We start from the raw sequence: 16,220 nt of genomic DNA on the forward strand, positions 1-16,220 counted from the left end.
ACCTGGAGTGCTCTCCTGCCTTTCCACGTTCAGACTTCTTTGGAGGTCTCAGCTAAAAATCCCATTTTCTGCCAGAAGCCTTTCCTGGCCCTCTTTAATGCTAGGGCCTTCCCTCTGACACCATCTCCAATTCTGCATATTTTGTTGAAATGAAAATTATTCATATAGGCTTTCACCCTGATTAACAAGGCAAAACTCAGGATAAAGAGAATTAAAAGGATTTTATTACGAGTCTGTCAAGGTAACAACACCTTGATAGGCTGATTTTATAGGTAACGTTAAGACAATTCAAGTAGGTCCACCTCAGCAAAAAGGCTGGGTTCTTCCATTTCCCTCCCTCCCTAAGATACCAAGACCAGGAGAATTTGCAGGGAGGAGTACGTGACAAAAAGCAGAGAGCTGCTGACTATCTCCTTCCCCACCCTGGGCCTCCCCCGAGGCTGGCTGAGAACCATGGCATGCGGAGTCAAGGTAACTTTCCACAATTCCAAGTCTGTACATAGTTTATAGTACCTCGTGGTCTCCTCCGTTAGATCGAGAACGCCTTGAGAACTGGGGCTGTTTTTCCTTTCCTTCTTATCCCCAGCACATAACCTATGGCCTGGCACACAGTTAATAAGTACTTGTCAAATACAAGATGTGACAAACCTCAGTAGATCCGGGAACCTTGATGAAGGTAACTACTTTTTGCTATGTGATGTCTCAGGAAAACAAAACGTCACTGTCCTTCAAAATCTCCCTTCCTCTTCATCACTACAAAAGAGAAGGCCTCCGGATTGGAGAGGTTCTCTTTATCCTATCAGATAGAAGGGGCAGCTGGGTGGTGCAGTGGGTAGAGCACAGTGGAGTCAGGAGGACCTGAGTTCAAATCTCCTCTCGGACACTTGACACTCTCTAGCTGTGTGACCTTGGGCAAGTCCCTTAGCCCCAACTGCCTCCTCCTGGGTCATAGCCAGGCATCCCGATGACTATCCTCCGAAGGCTCTGGAGGAGAAGTGAGGCTGGTGACCTGCACAGCCCTCCCCCACTCAGAACAAAGTCAAGCGCAAGTCATGTCATTATTTTTGATGCGGCGGTCTTCTTCGGCCGCGAAGGACGAGCGCACATCAGATAAGACAGCGGAGGAGGCCCTTAGCACAGGCTCATGACGGATAAGACTTAGTTTCCTAGGGTACACGGTGGGTCTGCCTCTTTCCTTGGTAACAAATGACGCGCCTTCTTTTGTTACACTAAGCAGCCCGTCCCCAGCCCCGAGGGCAGCTCGCGGGGCTTCGGCGGGGGAGAATGTGACGTAACGTCCTGTGCCCAATTACGGGCCGGGCCCGCGTCAGCCGCAGCCGCTGGGGAGGGGGGCGGTACGAACGTACACACTCGCCCGGTCCGGCACGAATACGCCGCGGTTCGCTGGTGTCCGACACCGGCGTATTTGTTGGCGGCGGCAGCGGCCCGGGACGCCGCGCTCCGCCATAGAGCGCTGCCCTCGGAGTCTCGCCCCTTGGCTCACTCTCCCCCGCCGCCCGTCGGCGGCCGGCCGCCAGCTCCAGGCTTGGCCCGGAGCCTCTAGGCCTGCTGCTGCTTAGCCCCGGCCGCTCCTTCTCCACTCAGCAGCCTCGGCCCCCTCGCCTCCAAACGGCGCCTGTACCTTGGGACGATGGCCTTGTGGGAAATCGAGTCTTTTTCCACTGCTCCCCTACATTGCGTGTAGAGCGATTGGGCCTAGATGATTCCCCAAAGCCCTTCCAGAAACGATCCCACCCCCTCAGGCCAGGGGGCGCTGCTCCTCCTGCTTCGCCGTCGCGCCCTCTGGCTTTTCTGCCCATCGCTATGGTATCATTTGTGGCTTCTTCCGGAAGAGGCGAAGGTTTGCTTCCGCTTCCGGGGGTGCCGGGCTTGGCGGCGGAGATGGCGGCGGCGGCGGCTGCGGCGGCGGCGGCAGCAGCGGCCTCCTCGGCCTCGGGGTCCGGGGGCCCTCGAGAGGAGCCCGAGGCCCCGAGCCTGGCTTGGGACGAGTCCCAGCTCCGCAGCTACAGCTTCCGGACCCAGCCCATCCCTCGCTTGAGCCAGAGCGACCCTCGGGCGGAGGAGCTCATCGAGAGTGAGGTGGAGGCGGGGGGAGGGGAAGACGAGGCCGGGAGGGGTGACGGGCCCTGGGGGGTGTCCGAGAGAAGCGCGGAGCGGGGAGGGGCGCGGGAACGCACGAGGGGAGGTCCTGGGACCGAGGCGGGAGGAAGGCCAGGGGGTCCGAGCTCCTGGAAGGCGGTGGCGCTCGTCTGCCCCGGGGTTGGGAGGAGGTGGGAGTTCTGCGTTAAAGGGGATTGGGGGGGCGGTGTTCTGGAGGGGAGGGGGAGGAGGTTCGGGCGGGGGTGAGCTGTCCGAGGAGGCGTGAGGACGAGGGAGCGCCCCTGGGAAGAAAGAGGGGAGCTGGAAGGACTGTTCTCCAACTTTATTTTTGCCTGGTGCTCTTTCCTCAGGAGCCTGTGGTGCTGACTGACACAAACTTGGTGTTTCCGGCCCTGAAATGGGACCTCGATTACCTGCAAGAGAACATTGGCAACGGAGACTTCTCCGTGTATAGTGCCAGCACCCACAAATTCCTGTACTACGATGAGAAAAAGATGGCTAACTTCCAGACTTTTAAACCAAGGTCCAACAGGGAAGAGATGAAATTCCATGAGTTTGTAGAGAAGCTACAGGACATACAGCAACGGGGCAGCGAAGAAAGGTGAGCCGAGTCGGAGCTGACTGGGGTGAGGGGTAAGGGCTAGGCTAGCAGTAAAAAGAGACTTCATCACTTTTTGGGAAACCCTGTCAGCCACCACAGCGCACGAATCACCAACTTGGAACTCCCCTGGCTTAGTCCTTAGGACTCCTCTGACTTTAGATTTTTAAATTTACTAGTGGTCTGTAGTGTAGCAAGCCAAGGCCACCAGGCCAGTTAACTTGGGGTCTGAGAAGTGGCTGATGGGTAGATACGTGATTGCTTTTTAATTGTGATTCATGGTTCTTCTCTCTAGAAGGGAAGAACGAATTGTAGATGCAACCTTTTGGACAGTCAACATTGTGTGTGTTTTGTCCTTCCTGCCGAAGAAGACATGTCAGAAGAGAAATAATGACATGACACTTGACTTTGTTTTGAGTGAGGGAGGGCTGTGCAGGTCACCAGCCTCACTTCTCCTCCAGAGCCATCTGAATCCAGTGATCAGATATTCATCAGGATGACTGGAGATGACCCAGGATGAGGCAATTGGGGTTAAGTGACTTCCCCAAGGTCACACAGCTAGTGAGTGTCAAGTGTCTGAGGTGAGATTTGAACTCAGGTCCTCCTGACTCCTGCACTGGTGCTCTATCCACTGTACCACCTAGCTGCCCCACAGTCAACATTGGTACAGAGGAGAATGCTATTATTGTACATACACTGAGTTGTCATATACCTCAAGGTCATGTACATGCACATGTGCGGGAATTTGTCCCTTCACTTATATTTCTCAATCATTGTCTAGTGTGGTTCTGTTCATTTATTTGTGCTTTTGGCTTGCACGATTCACTTCTCTTCCTAAAGCAGCTCCTCCTAGGGTCTGACCTAGGGTTGATCTTTTCTTTGAATAGTTTTGCACGTGGATGTGTGATTGAGAGAAATGATTATTAATAGCCAATTCTGTCATTGTTCATTCTTCATTTTCAAAGAAGACCATGGCATCAGAGAAATGATGACGTGACTTGTATTGGACTTTGTTTTGAGTGAGGGAGGGCTGTGCAGGTCACCAACCTCACTTTCTCCTCCTGAGCCATCTGGGTCTGGAGAGCAGATATTGAGCAGTGCATCAGGATGATTAGAGATAGCTCTGGATGCAATGGGAAACCTTGGCCTTTTTAAGCTGGCTTTTTCAGGTACTCATTTAGAGGGAGGTAACGCCTATATAGGGATGTCTAATAAGGGGGCATCCAGGGTTTTTTTCCCCTATTTCCTTGTTCAGAGACTAGTCTTTGAAGACTCTGAGACTAGTCTCTGAAGGCCCGGGCTGCTCATGAGCTTGGCCAGACTCTACCCGACTAGGAGAGCTTATTTCTGATTAATATATAAAGAGAATGTAATCTAGGTGAATTTCCAGCCCACCGTGCTCAACTTAACTGGTCTGGGTAGAGATGGATTCTTTTGTCCCACCATCTGGAGGCAGCTGAGTCTCTTGATCTAGTCAAGCTCTCAGCTTGAGGAGCTAAGATTTTCAGCCCACCTCATCCTCCACCCCTTCGTTAATTTTTCACCAGTCTGGGTTGATCTGTGCCTTTCGGGGATACCCACTTTTCCAAAGGTTTTTAGTTATTCAATGTTGTCTAAGGTGGGATCTCTTGGTTACTAAGAGAGAGCAATGACCATCAACTTATTATGTGCTAGCCTAATTAATTAATAAATTAATTGCCCAGAAATTCTTGTCTCATGAAAATTATCATTCATCACAATTAGATTATCTTTCTTTGGGCACTTCACCACCAACCTCATCCTTTCCTGGTCTTCCCAACCTAGTGTTCCATGGACCTGGGATATTTTCTTCTTCATGGTACCTTGTTTTCTTTGGATTCTGATCTCTTAGGAATCTCATTGCCAGGGGAGCTTAAATTTCTTTTTTGTGAGTAAAAGAGGTTTGGATTTGATAGATTATTACCATAATTTGTGCTTTGTTTGGTGTTATTTTGAGTGTCTTCTGAAGATCTGTCTAGTAATTGTTGTGCTGTGGTTCTAGGAGAGAGTAGGTTTCTCCTTCCTCTGAGCCTGTTCATGATATCTGTCAGATGTAGCTGGAACCATGTAGGAGACCCAGGATCCAGAGCTCCCAGCACCTTCCTAGAATTTCTGTGTTTAGTTTGAATTTGGTAGTATCCCATTATTAAGGGCAGTGTGGTATAGTGGAAAGAACTCTGGATTTCGGAGCCAGAATACCTGAGTTAAAGTTCTGGCTCAGATCCTTAATTTCATCTTGGCTAAGTCATTTAACCGTTTTCAGTCTCAGTTTTTTCAGATCTGTAAAGTGTGGGGACTAGACTAGACTGATCTCTCAAGTCCCTTTGAGCTTTAAATTTTATATTGTTGAGAAAGGCCCAGGAGATATGACTGCCTTCCTGATGGGAGTAAGTATCCCTTTTAGGCCCTTGAAGGATTGAATTGTTTCCTAAAAATTTCTTTGCTATTTTACCCTGTTCTTATTCTTTTGGTGACAGTCAGTCATAGCTGACACACACTTTGTTTACAAAGTATATTCTATGAGTTTTGTTCTTTGATTCTACTTTTGAGACAATTCAGATATTACTGTCACCTTAAGGTGATTGATAATCTTCTAGGCTCCACCTAGAACATTACTGCCATATTTGGCATTCTATGTGATTTGGTCAAGTTCATCTGAGCTCCCATATCCTGTAACACCTGACAGTTTGGGAGAGAGAATCTCCTTAAGCCTTAAGCTTTATTTTAGAAAATTGCTATGAGCTGGAGGCTTCGAAAGGCATAATAGGAATTCTTCAGTCTCAGGAGTTCCTAAAAGCATAGGTTTGATGGTAGAGCCCTGAGATGTAGGGGAAAGGATTTAAATTTCCCAGATTAGTATTGACTGTTAGCAGATGTTCCCTGTGGGGTTGTGCCAGCTTTGGGTGTGGATTTATATTTCAGGATGTGGGGAGGTTGTGGCTGGAAGATATGCTAATGAGACTTTTTTATTGGGGAATACAGGTTGTACCTGCAGCAAACTCTCAATGACACAGTAGGCAGGAAGATTGTCATGGACTTCTTGGGTTTTAACTGGAACTGGATTAATAAGCAGCAGGGAAAGCGTGGCTGGGGGCAGCTGACCTCCAACCTGCTGCTCATTGGCATGGAAGGTAAGAAACTAAGCAAAAATCTAGAAGTGGTTGTAAGTTTCACTGACCCAGTGCTGGAATAATCTCCTCAGTTGATTGTGGACTATGCCAAGCAGGACTTTAGGAGCTTCTCTGAAGCACCATTAATCATTAGCAGGCTTTTATCATGCCCAGAAGAGTGTTAATCCTAAGACAAGATGTTTGGTTTCTATCAGGATAGAGAGTCTTTTCAGTCACTTAGTGAGTGTTTAGGTCTCTTAGATTTGAGTTCTGAAACATTTTCTGCCCTTCTGGGTAATTCACTTTAGCAAGTTCTGATTCCTTATGATCTGACTTAATGTTACAGATCAGTTTTAGTTGAAACAGTTTCTTTCTTAAGCTGACACACTTGCTCTTTGCTAACCTAACAAGTTCATAATTGAGTTAATATAGACTCTTCTTTTTCTGGTTGCCTGCCATTGGTGGGCTGTGGAGAATATCTCATCTTCAAGGGTATTTATGAATCAATACCATTGAGGAAACAGTTCTGGGCTACAGAGATTTCATTTCTGTCACTCAGGAATGTGTACTAAATATCTTCTATGTAATACTTTATATAGAAAAGTTATAGCAACTGGCTTGAGAGGAGGAGGTGAAGATTGGGATGGGATTGGGCACGTACTGTGAGAAATTTAAAAGCTATTCAGAAGAACTTTGCAGAGCTTGTGCCAATTCGTACAGCTCAGACTGGCTTCATCCAAGAGTGGAATAAACCTGTGTTGCTCCTTCATTTTCAGTGTTTCTTAATGGATTTATTTAAAGGTCTTCAAGTGGACTTTTTAGCATGTCCAAAAGGTATATTAGCCTTGGAAACAAAAAAAAAATTGGTGTAATCTGCCATTTTTGTTAAAATTGCAAATACTATTTTGGTTCACATTAGCTTACTCTTAAAGAGATAGCAGCTGTTAGCACAATCCATTATTTTATGATTGGCAAACTTTTTAGCGCTTAATGGTTAATGAACTACTTGCACATTAAACATCTGTCACTTAGATAATTTGCTGAAGCTTGTGATTGTACATGCTTAGAATTAGTTCATATATATTTTTGGAATTTTGATGACTTTGGGTCATAGGTAGGTGGAAACATCAAAGATGTTTGACCCTTCAGTACTTTCATGCAGCCTCTCCTGTATTCTATACTCTAGCTGAGGAGGTGGCGGCAAACTACAGACACCTGTATTTGATGTCTGTTTTTCAACAGACTGAGTGAAGAATGGTTTTTACATTTTAAATAAAATTTTATTGTATTTAAAGATGTAAAAACTTTTTCATGGGGATATATGAAAACAGGTCAGATTTGGACTTTGGGCTATAGTTTTTCAGACCCCTTTTCTGGCCTATTCAATATAACTCTGCTGTGGATGACAATATCTTCACTCTTACAGGAAATGTGACACCAGCTCACTATGATGAACAACAGAACTTCTTTGCTCAGATCAAGGGCTATAAGCGATGCATCCTGTTTCCTCCAGATCAGTTTGAGTGCCTCTATCCTTACCCTGTGCACCATCCCTGTGATAGGCAGAGTCAGGTGAGTTAACAGGGTATGGAGGAAGGCAATCCAGACTCATTTATAACATTCCTCTTTTATGGGTGAGTGGGCACTGTTGTGTTGAATCTTTAAATAAAGGTAGCTTACTTTGGAGATGAATCAGAAATATATTTTAGTATATAAAATTCTATAATTCTTCTCACTTGTCACCAGTTCCCAAGACTTATATTAATTGTGCCCTGTATAGGTCCACCTCCATTTAATTTCATTATTTTGTGAGCCTTCCCCCCCCCCCTTTTTTTTTTTTTAAAACTATGGCTCATATTGTCTTGGACTAGGCTGGTGTGCTTTAGAGTCCCCTACAAGGTTTAGGCTCAGATCCAGACCTTCCCATGTTCCCTGGGTTTTGAGATTGTTCTGTTAAGCCATTGAAGTGTGCCACGTATAGCACAGTATAACTTGTATATATTATCTTAGGAAGTCCTAGACATAGTAGGGCATGACTGACTGTGAGTAGCCAGGGAGGTATTACTTTCTACGTATACTTTCTACCAAAAGTGGTTTCTGACCTATCACATGTAGGATTCTTGTCTCACTAGATATACTTTTGTTTGTGCTCTGACAGCATATTCCACAATTCCCAGCATTCAGACTTTTGGGATAAACTCTCAGACCTTTAGGTTATGTCAGTCATTTCCCAGAGTACCAGGATCTTTAGGATCCTTCACAATTAGATTTGTCCTGTCTATTGTTATCTGATTGTTTCTTAAGTTTCGTTTTGCCTCCCACGTAGGCTATTCATTCTTGTTACTGTTTGCTTTCTTTTAATTCCCAACATCTAGCATGAGGATAGAGATTAGACCTAGAATTTCACTGGTGTAGGGAATTCCTAATTAAGGAAACTTTTTCTACCGCTGCAGGTAACAGCTAGCTTAGATATTAGTAAATGCACGTTGACTGATTAATTTCTTCTCTCACCGGATCTGCCAGGTGGATTTTGACAACCCTGACTATGAGAGGTTCCCGAACTTCCGGAATGTGGTTGGCTATGAGACAGTGGTTGGCCCTGGTGATGTTCTTTACATCCCTATGTACTGGTAAGAAGGGATAGGAGATGGGTGATGAGGAAAGTAGCCTCATGTTGTAACTTGGTGTGCTATCTCTTGTATTCCCTGGTGAGAACTACCTGTGTCCTGTGGGAGGTGCTGAAACCTCAGTTTTGCTAGTAAATCCTCAGTGGGTACTCACTAAGCCTTGCAGGTGAATGACAGTTCTCTCCTGACAAAGACAATGGAATGTTCATTCCACTTAATAAAAACCACAGAAGGATTGTTGATCTTATTTCTTTGACATTTGGAAACTGAATATAAGTCTTATCTTAAGAATCTTAGTGCTCTTGACCTCAGTGGTTTTAGGTGATGACCAGTCACTTAGCTCTTTCTTTATATTTTTGCCCTGTACCCTGTGTAGTTCTCATTCACTCTGAAAAATACCCATGGCAGAAATGAAGCATGTTAGTTTATTTTGTTGCAGGTGGCATCACATAGAATCATTACTGAATGGGGGAACCACCATCACTGTGAACTTCTGGTACAAGGTGAATATTATCTTCCTGGGGTAAGGGTGGTGATGGGAGGAAGTCAGGCATTAGTGTGCTTATTTGGGGCTTAGTTTCCTTGATGAAGTGAAGGGTTTCCACTCTTGAAAAGATAACTTCGTGGTTCAGGTCTCCTTGTGGGCAGAGGAAGGTGAAGTAGCACAAGTTTGAGGGAGGTTCAAGTGTCCTGGCAAGGACTAACTTAGACTTTGCTGAGCTCAGGGAAGTTCCCTGGGTACTAGTTCTTTCTTAGAAGAGGTACAGAGAATCTTGCCCTTACTTCTTTTGTGGCTTTCTAAATCTTCACTGAGGACCAAACCCTAAGCCTCCTAGACCTTGTTGATGCCCAAGTCTTCTTGCTTCCTAATTATCTTTCCCGTTTTCTCTGCTGCTGCCACTGTAGTAATAGTTAACATTTATAAATAATAATAGCTGACATTTATGTAATGATTTAAGGTTTGCAAAGTGCTTTATAAGCATCTTATTTGATTCTCCTAACAACCCTGAAAGTTAGGTGCTATTGTTACCCCCTTTTGACAGTTGAGAAAACTGAGGCACAGAGGTTAAATGACTTGCCCAGACTCTGGTGTTCGAGGTCAGATTTGAATGCAGGTCTTTGTGATTTCAGGTCCAGTGGTTTATATAAGGCACCAACAGCTTTTTTATATAGTACCTTAAGGTTTACAAAATAAAATAGTAAATTGGAACCTCACAACAATACTGTTGTAGAAGTACTCTAATATTTTTCCCATTTATCCAGGGATGAGGAAACTTGAGACTTAGAAGATAAGACTTTGCTGAAGGTCACATACTAGTATCCAAGACAACATTTATCCTAGGCCTTTCCTGACTCATTGTCAGGTTCACTATCTGCTTCTGTTTTTCTTTTTTCTGCCACCATATACTCTTTTCTGTAAGAGTTCATTTAAAAAAAAATTCTTTAATTTTTTTTTTTGGTTAATAACATGTTTTCTCTCCTTCACACCTTGCTTGCATTGGGCAAAAAAAGGAAAATTCAAAAATATTCATAGTCAAGCAAATTCCCATGTTGGTCATGGTTTTTTTTTTTTTTTAGTCTTATTTTGCAGGGTACATATTTTCTGGGGTTTTTATTTTCAAGGGGGAAAAATTCAGGAATATCGTGCCAGAATAAGGTAATTAGAAATATGTACGTAGATGTACACACACACAAAAACCAAATTAACCTTCAAACTATCCAGTCCTAGAAAGGGTGATACCCAAACTTTCTAAGCTTCTCTTTATAGTTCATAGAATCATAAGATTTTGAGGCAGAAGGGATCTAGATCTATCTTAAGAGATCATCTCATCTAATGTCCTCATTTTACAGATGAGGAAAGTGAGGCCCAAAGATTAAGTTACTTGCCCAGGGTCACACAGGTAGTAAGTAACAGAGCTTAGATTTGAATCCAAGTTTTCTTACTCCAGTTTCAGTGTTTTTCCTACTGTGCTGTATAGTTCCTTGTGCCTGGTTTGGCCTGGTTTTGTTTGGTTTTGTTTTTAGGTCTAGAACTTTGAGTTCCCTTCTCACTTCTGCAAGAGAATGGTGTTTTTGCTCACAAAACACCTTGTATTTCACTGGGGATTTGTCAGCCTGAATGTTCTGGTTCAGTCACTGTCTCAGACCTGCCTAAGTGTCCTGCCTCAGAAAACCTCCTTTACCTGTGCTCACACCCATCCTTTTATCTTTTTCAAAAGGAAATACAAGTAAAATGCATTTTCTTAAAAATTCAAATACAGTACAGCTCTCCAAGTACAAAAATCCCCTCGTAGTTAGATGGAGAGAGCACTAGATTTTGCGTCCAAGAACTTCTGTGCTCTAAAATCCAGGCTGCTGCTTAGTAACTCTGTGATGTTGGGCAAACCACTTCACTTCTAAGGACCTGGGTTTCCTCAAGTATAAATTGAGTGCTTTGGACTAGATGACTTCTTAAGGTCCCTTCTGCCTCCAAATCTGTGCTCGTAGGAGCCTAAGTTTCCATCACAATGAGTAGCTTTGATAATGTAGGTATTTCCCAGTATCTATTTGTTTTTGCCTGTTCTCTGACCAAGGTTTTAGGGTAACTTGGAGGTTAGCCAATAAGGATGACTTCCTGAACTACTGCTTCTTTTACAGGGGGCGCCTACCCCTAAGAGGATTGAATATCCTCTCAAGGCTCATCAAAAAGTGGCCATAATGAGAAACATTGAGAAGATGCTGGGAGAGGCCCTAGGGAACCCACAAGAGGTATGGCTAGACCTGGGTTGAGGCTTTAGCCATTGGGTGGGAAGGGGTATTGATGGGCAAAGAGAATTTGTTGTCAACCCTAGTTTCTCTTATTTTGAAAACTGTATTTTCCATGAAGGTTATAGGCATCTTTAGAAAACCCTTGTTACCTAATGAATGCCAGACTTGGCCGACAGATCTATGGAACCTGTTCTGTGTTGGCAGTAATGTTCCCTATGGGGCTCATGTGCTGGCTGGGGGATCCTCCAGGGGATTTTTTGAAGATTGGGGAGAGAGCAGTAAAGCATTTCCCAGCATGCTCACATCTGTGCCAAGGCAGCTTTGGAAATTATTGGGAGCTGATTCTCACAGAGGTGCTTTAGTGACTCAGAGCATAGGGGAACATAGTAGTTGTGAAACACTTGTCTCTTCCCTGTGGAGGGGGGCACTGCCATATTCAGTGCCCCAAGAACACTTGGTGGGTGTTAGGCTTATGTTAGCCTTAATTGCACGTGATCTGATAGGGATACATGACATCCAGAGTTCTTTGCAGAGGCTGCAGAAATATGCACATGTATGTCAATTGTCTGTTTAGGAATCACCTCTTCTGTCCCCTGGGGAAGAACATGGCATCTGTTTATCAGCTCAGCACAGCACAATGCTTCAGGGCATTGTGGGAGAGAGTTGATGCAAAATAGACTCCAGAGGGTGTTAGCCATTCCCTGCTGTATTAGGTGGTCTCTAGCACTATCCTTCCAGCGGAGAGGGGAGGGAATAGAGGGTAAATAAAACTTCAATTTTGTCTAAAAGCCCATTTCCCATCCCATGCCTGTCCAAGGTCTTCTGCAGCTGCCTTTTGTCTTACATTTCTTCTTTCCTAGTTTAGAAGCCAGGGAGGTGGTAATGGGATTGTTGCAGGTAACTCTGTGACTGGATCCTCCTGTCTCTGCACAGGTGGGGCCTTTGTTGAACACGATGATCAAGGGTCGATACAACTAACCTGCCTGGAGACTGAGGCCTCCTTCTGGGTGACTGCCAACCCTTCCATCCCATCCCATCTCGTCTGGTCCACGCTGCTTCGTTCATGAGGACTGGAAGAACCAGAGTGATACTAATTGCACGCAGCACTTAACAGACTGGGTTCCTGCCCCAGCTTCCCAGGGCAGGAGTGTGAGGTCAGGTGGGGCAGTTAAGCAACCCACCCTCCTCTGCTCCCATCTTGAGTGATTTCTTCTTCTCCACTTCTGTTCTGACTCACCTTCCCTCTTTGCCCCCAAGTCCTGCATTCAGTGTGGAGTTCCAGCCTTGTGTCATTGTATGTGTGTGTTTGTCTGTCTGTCTTTGTGTCCTTCCTCCCAGGCCCCTGAGGCTGTGATGGTGCTCTTGTCGTTGGCATGGTATCCTACAGCCTCACTGCCATTGTCTGGGTAAGGGAAGGAGCCAAGTCTACCTGGATCATGTTAGCATTTTTGAAGGGAGTTTGTTGACCTAATGACTAGTCTCCCAGGCTCTTGGAACTCCTGAGGTTTTTCAGCCTTTCTTGTCCCCATTCTGGCTAGATACTCTGCCTGTACACCAACAGTCTGGTTTGATTTTTGTACAGCATGGGTATATCCTGGGTACCACAAGAAGGAAGGAGCTGTCTGGCTTGTGTGTGTACATCTTTGTCCCCATACTCTGGCCAGGATCTGTCTACCAACACTCTCCACAATTTGACTGCCAAGATTGTGCTACAGGAGGAGCTTCCTGGCCTGAGTGTGACTCTTCTGATGGCCACACTGTGGCTGAAGTCTGTCTATCAACACTCCACATGCTGACTTGGTCCACTTCCACTGGGTACTACTGCAGGGAAGTTGCTGCCTTGCCCACTGAGATGATTTTTAATTTGGTTTTTAGCTTATTTATATTGGTTGGGCTGTGCTGCAACAAGCTTGAGGTTTATTAGATAGAGCCTCTGGGGCTCAGAAATGCCCGTTTCTACCCCCCTTCCTTTGGGATTGAGCTTCCTGGCTTTCTTGCTCCAAGCCAACTGCTCATCCCCACCAACAGTGGGATCAGTGATGGGAGCTGTCAACTGGGGCCCAAGAGGTAAACTGGGGCTGCTCCCTTGTTTCATCACTTAGGGAGATGAGCCAGAGCCCTTGCCATCATCCCTAGTTCTGAATGTACAGATGCTCCAAACCTCTGAAAAGCCCTCCCCACCACCCTCCCTCTCACCCCCCAGTCAAGGTAGCTGCAGCCACCAGGGATGGGCCTTTCCTTGGTCTTCTTGAGTGACTTGAGGACTGCCCTCCTGCAAGAAGTCTCACTGGAAGGATTGTGGGAGGAAATGTGTTTTATTTTTTTCCTTTTTGCCAAAGGTTTAATTTCAGTGTCTGAGCAGTTTTTTTTGTCCCCAGAAGCTCAGCTTATAATGCACTGATAGACTGGTGTGTGTAGGGGAGGGGGTGTTTACTTTTGTAAATCCCTGTACTTTCTATGCCTGCCCTGGTGTTCTCTCTGATGAGAACAGGGTGTGTGTGAGTGTGGAAGACACGGTACCTTCTCTAGTGTAGTTCTTTCAATAACAACCAATGTTGGGAAATGACCTGAGTGCTATGATCTGTGTCCCTGCTTGGTCTCTCATCTGACATGAGGGACTGTGGTGAGAAAAAGGGCAAGAAAAGCCAAGCCTGGTGGGTTGCCTCACTCTTTCAGACCCTCAGTAGTGAATCAGCAGCAATCTGTGGCTGACCTCTTACAAGCCTCACAACAGGAAGGACAAATAACTGGTTGTCGGGGCTGCTCAGTTTGGATTTGAGAACCCAGCTGTGAGGGCATTTTATAAAATGCATCTGGGTTGGAATCTGAGTGTTATATTCTGTTTGCCATGTCCTGACTTGCTCTTCTCTGTTCCCTTGACATTGCCGGGCTATTTTAGCTTCAGAGAGTTTGAATCTGGGCAGATCCCCTTTTGTTGCCTGGATGAAACGTGTTGTGGATGCCGCTGTCTAAACTTCTTACTTGACACAAAGCAATACTCTTCATGATGTTGCTAACTGGTCACATAAGGAAGGGTTCTTGGCCAGTATAAATATCACTTGTTAGGCTAGCATGTGGGAACTCTTATGTCTCCCCTTCCACTACAGATACAAAAAAAGTTATGATTAATTATGCAAAGTCAAATATTTGTTGGGGCTCTGAATTGGGGGTGGGTGACTTCACAAAAGTAGAGCAGATGCCCAGGATGCCTTGGGGAGATGCAGCTTCCCCTACAAATCAGAGCTCTAAATTACAAGGTTTTTACCAACGGGAACAGTTGGGGAAAGTTATCTGCTCATTTGCGTAATGGTTTCTGTCACTGGTGATTAGACACAGGATGAAGGAAAAGAAATTTGACAATTAGGAATGAGCGATCATTAATCTGAATCTGTTAGGAGACAGAGGGGAAGGATATTATCGATAAGCAAGACTGACCCAGGTGCAGGCCTTGCCCCCCTGTGCAAGTGCCAACAGTAATACACCTTCAAAGCATGAACTGGGTCCTTGTATTTAAGTTAGCAAAGGAGGTGGGCATGGGTCCAGCCCTAGTATGAGGTAGGTGTTCAGGTTAGGATTCCTGATACATGATTACATAGAAGTCAGATGAGAAATGTGAAGCTCTGTAGGTAGTGATTAAGACCTTTTCTAGGTTAAGGAATTCAGCTCCCCTTTAACTCTTTGCCTTTTCTTTCTCCATTATATCCACTCAATTTGTGGTTGTTGGCATGGCCATTTTAGACATGCTGTCTCTTCAGACTGGGAACAGGTCTGTTCGCTGTAATGACCATCTGTGGTCTGGTGAGAGTGTTCTCAGTGCTCTCTATGATTACTGGCTAGGAGGCATAGACATAAAATGATCAGTAATGGGTCATAGGGTATAAACCCCAGGAGTATATAATTTGCCACTTTCTATATGTACCATTTCCCTTTTATTTGTGCTGGGCTCTCCAGCCATGCTGTAGGGCTCAGCTGTGTTGTAGAAGCTGCATCCTAGAAGATATCCTGTGTCATACCCACGTTCAGATGCACCTCTTGTCATTGACAGTAGCTTTGGGCAAGTCAGCCTTTTTTGACTCAGTTTTCTTATCTGTAAAGGGAGCATGTACTAAATGACCAGTGTTGTTACTCCTAGGTTTAAATATGCCAGAGTCGTCTTGACTGGAGGTGCACAAACTTTCCTTAGAAGGAAACAAAAGCTAAGTATAGAGATATGTTTATAATTTTTATTCTAATCTTGCCCAGATTAGTACAGTTTTTAGGATACCTAATCTGTTTTCTATTTCTCACCTTAAATTAGTATAGAATTCAAACGAGGAAGAACAGGATTTTCCTGGTTTTTGACTGGTTCTGCACTATCCTCTGTTGTCCTGGATGTCCTGATTCTGATTCCAAAGATACGACCCTCTCCCTTGACTATATGGAGTCGTTTGCCTAAAGCATTGCCAAGCCAGCTAGTTCTTTGCCTCTGAGAAGCTTGACTTCTTTCTTGTAGTTTTAAGCATATATTTGTGCCTAATAACCATATGATCTTGGTGATTCACTCAGACCTCCCTACAATTACATCTTAACCTCTGCCTGCAATGCAGTAGTTCTTCTCACATCTCTCAACTGAGTTCTTTCTCCTTTTTTCAAAACTGATGCCCTCTTTTAAGAATTGCCAAGTTCCTGGATCCTTCCAGCTTTCAGTTCGTTGGCAGACTATACATGACTGACAGCTCCTGAATCTAAGAACTCATCAGACCTTTAAAGGCTATCCTAGATGCCTTAGGGCAGTAGGTTTCCAGTTTTCTTTGCCTGTAAGTTCATAATAGAAAAATGCAGAGTAATAACACCCTTTCCACAAGGAATGAAAATGTCAACTAAGTATCTTCGTTCTAAAGTACTTAAGGAAAGAATCTGTTTTCAGACTTAACTGTACCCACCCTCAATAAGTATTCCTTCAAGCACAAAACAGTTTTTGGATCCACATCAAGTAGGACACTTGTGCTTCTGTCTTCA

The 16,220-nt window shown here is 44.9% G+C and overlaps 1 protein-coding gene across 1 annotated transcript; it reads left to right on the top strand.

Annotated features, from left to right (window-relative positions):
- Positions 1-1,819: 1,819 nt before the first annotated feature.
- Positions 1,820-13,788, top strand: HIF1AN (hypoxia inducible factor 1 subunit alpha inhibitor). The gene is made up of 8 exons (XM_072620073.1): positions 1,820-2,100; positions 2,472-2,722; positions 5,720-5,868; positions 7,274-7,419; positions 8,371-8,477; positions 8,914-8,977; positions 11,112-11,222; positions 12,156-13,788. The coding sequence occupies exons 1-8, from the start codon at positions 1,825-1,827 to the stop codon at positions 12,198-12,200; spliced, it is 1,149 nt and encodes a 382-aa protein (XP_072476174.1). The 5' UTR covers positions 1,820-1,824; the 3' UTR covers positions 12,201-13,788.
- The last annotated feature ends 2,432 nt before the right edge of the window (positions 13,789-16,220 follow it).

The sequence above is a fragment of the Notamacropus eugenii genome, chromosome 1, assembly GCF_028372415.1.
Source record: "Notamacropus eugenii isolate mMacEug1 chromosome 1, mMacEug1.pri_v2, whole genome shotgun sequence".
NCBI lineage: Eukaryota > Metazoa > Chordata > Mammalia > Diprotodontia > Macropodidae > Notamacropus > Notamacropus eugenii.

What these genes read in the sequence shown, in the direction of transcription:
- HIF1AN (XM_072620073.1), top strand. Translation starts at nt 1,825, where the DNA reads ATGGTATCATTTGTGGCTTCTTCCGGAAGAGGCGAAGGTTTGCTTCCG. An exon ending in CAACGGGGCAGCGAAGAAAG is followed by an intron (nt 2,723 to 5,719) that starts GTGAGCCGAGTC and finishes TGGGGAATACAG; the next exon opens with GTTGTACCTGCAGCAAACTC. An exon ending in CCCTAGGGAACCCACAAGAG is followed by an intron (nt 11,223 to 12,155) that starts GTATGGCTAGAC and finishes GTCTCTGCACAG; the next exon opens with GTGGGGCCTTTGTTGAACAC.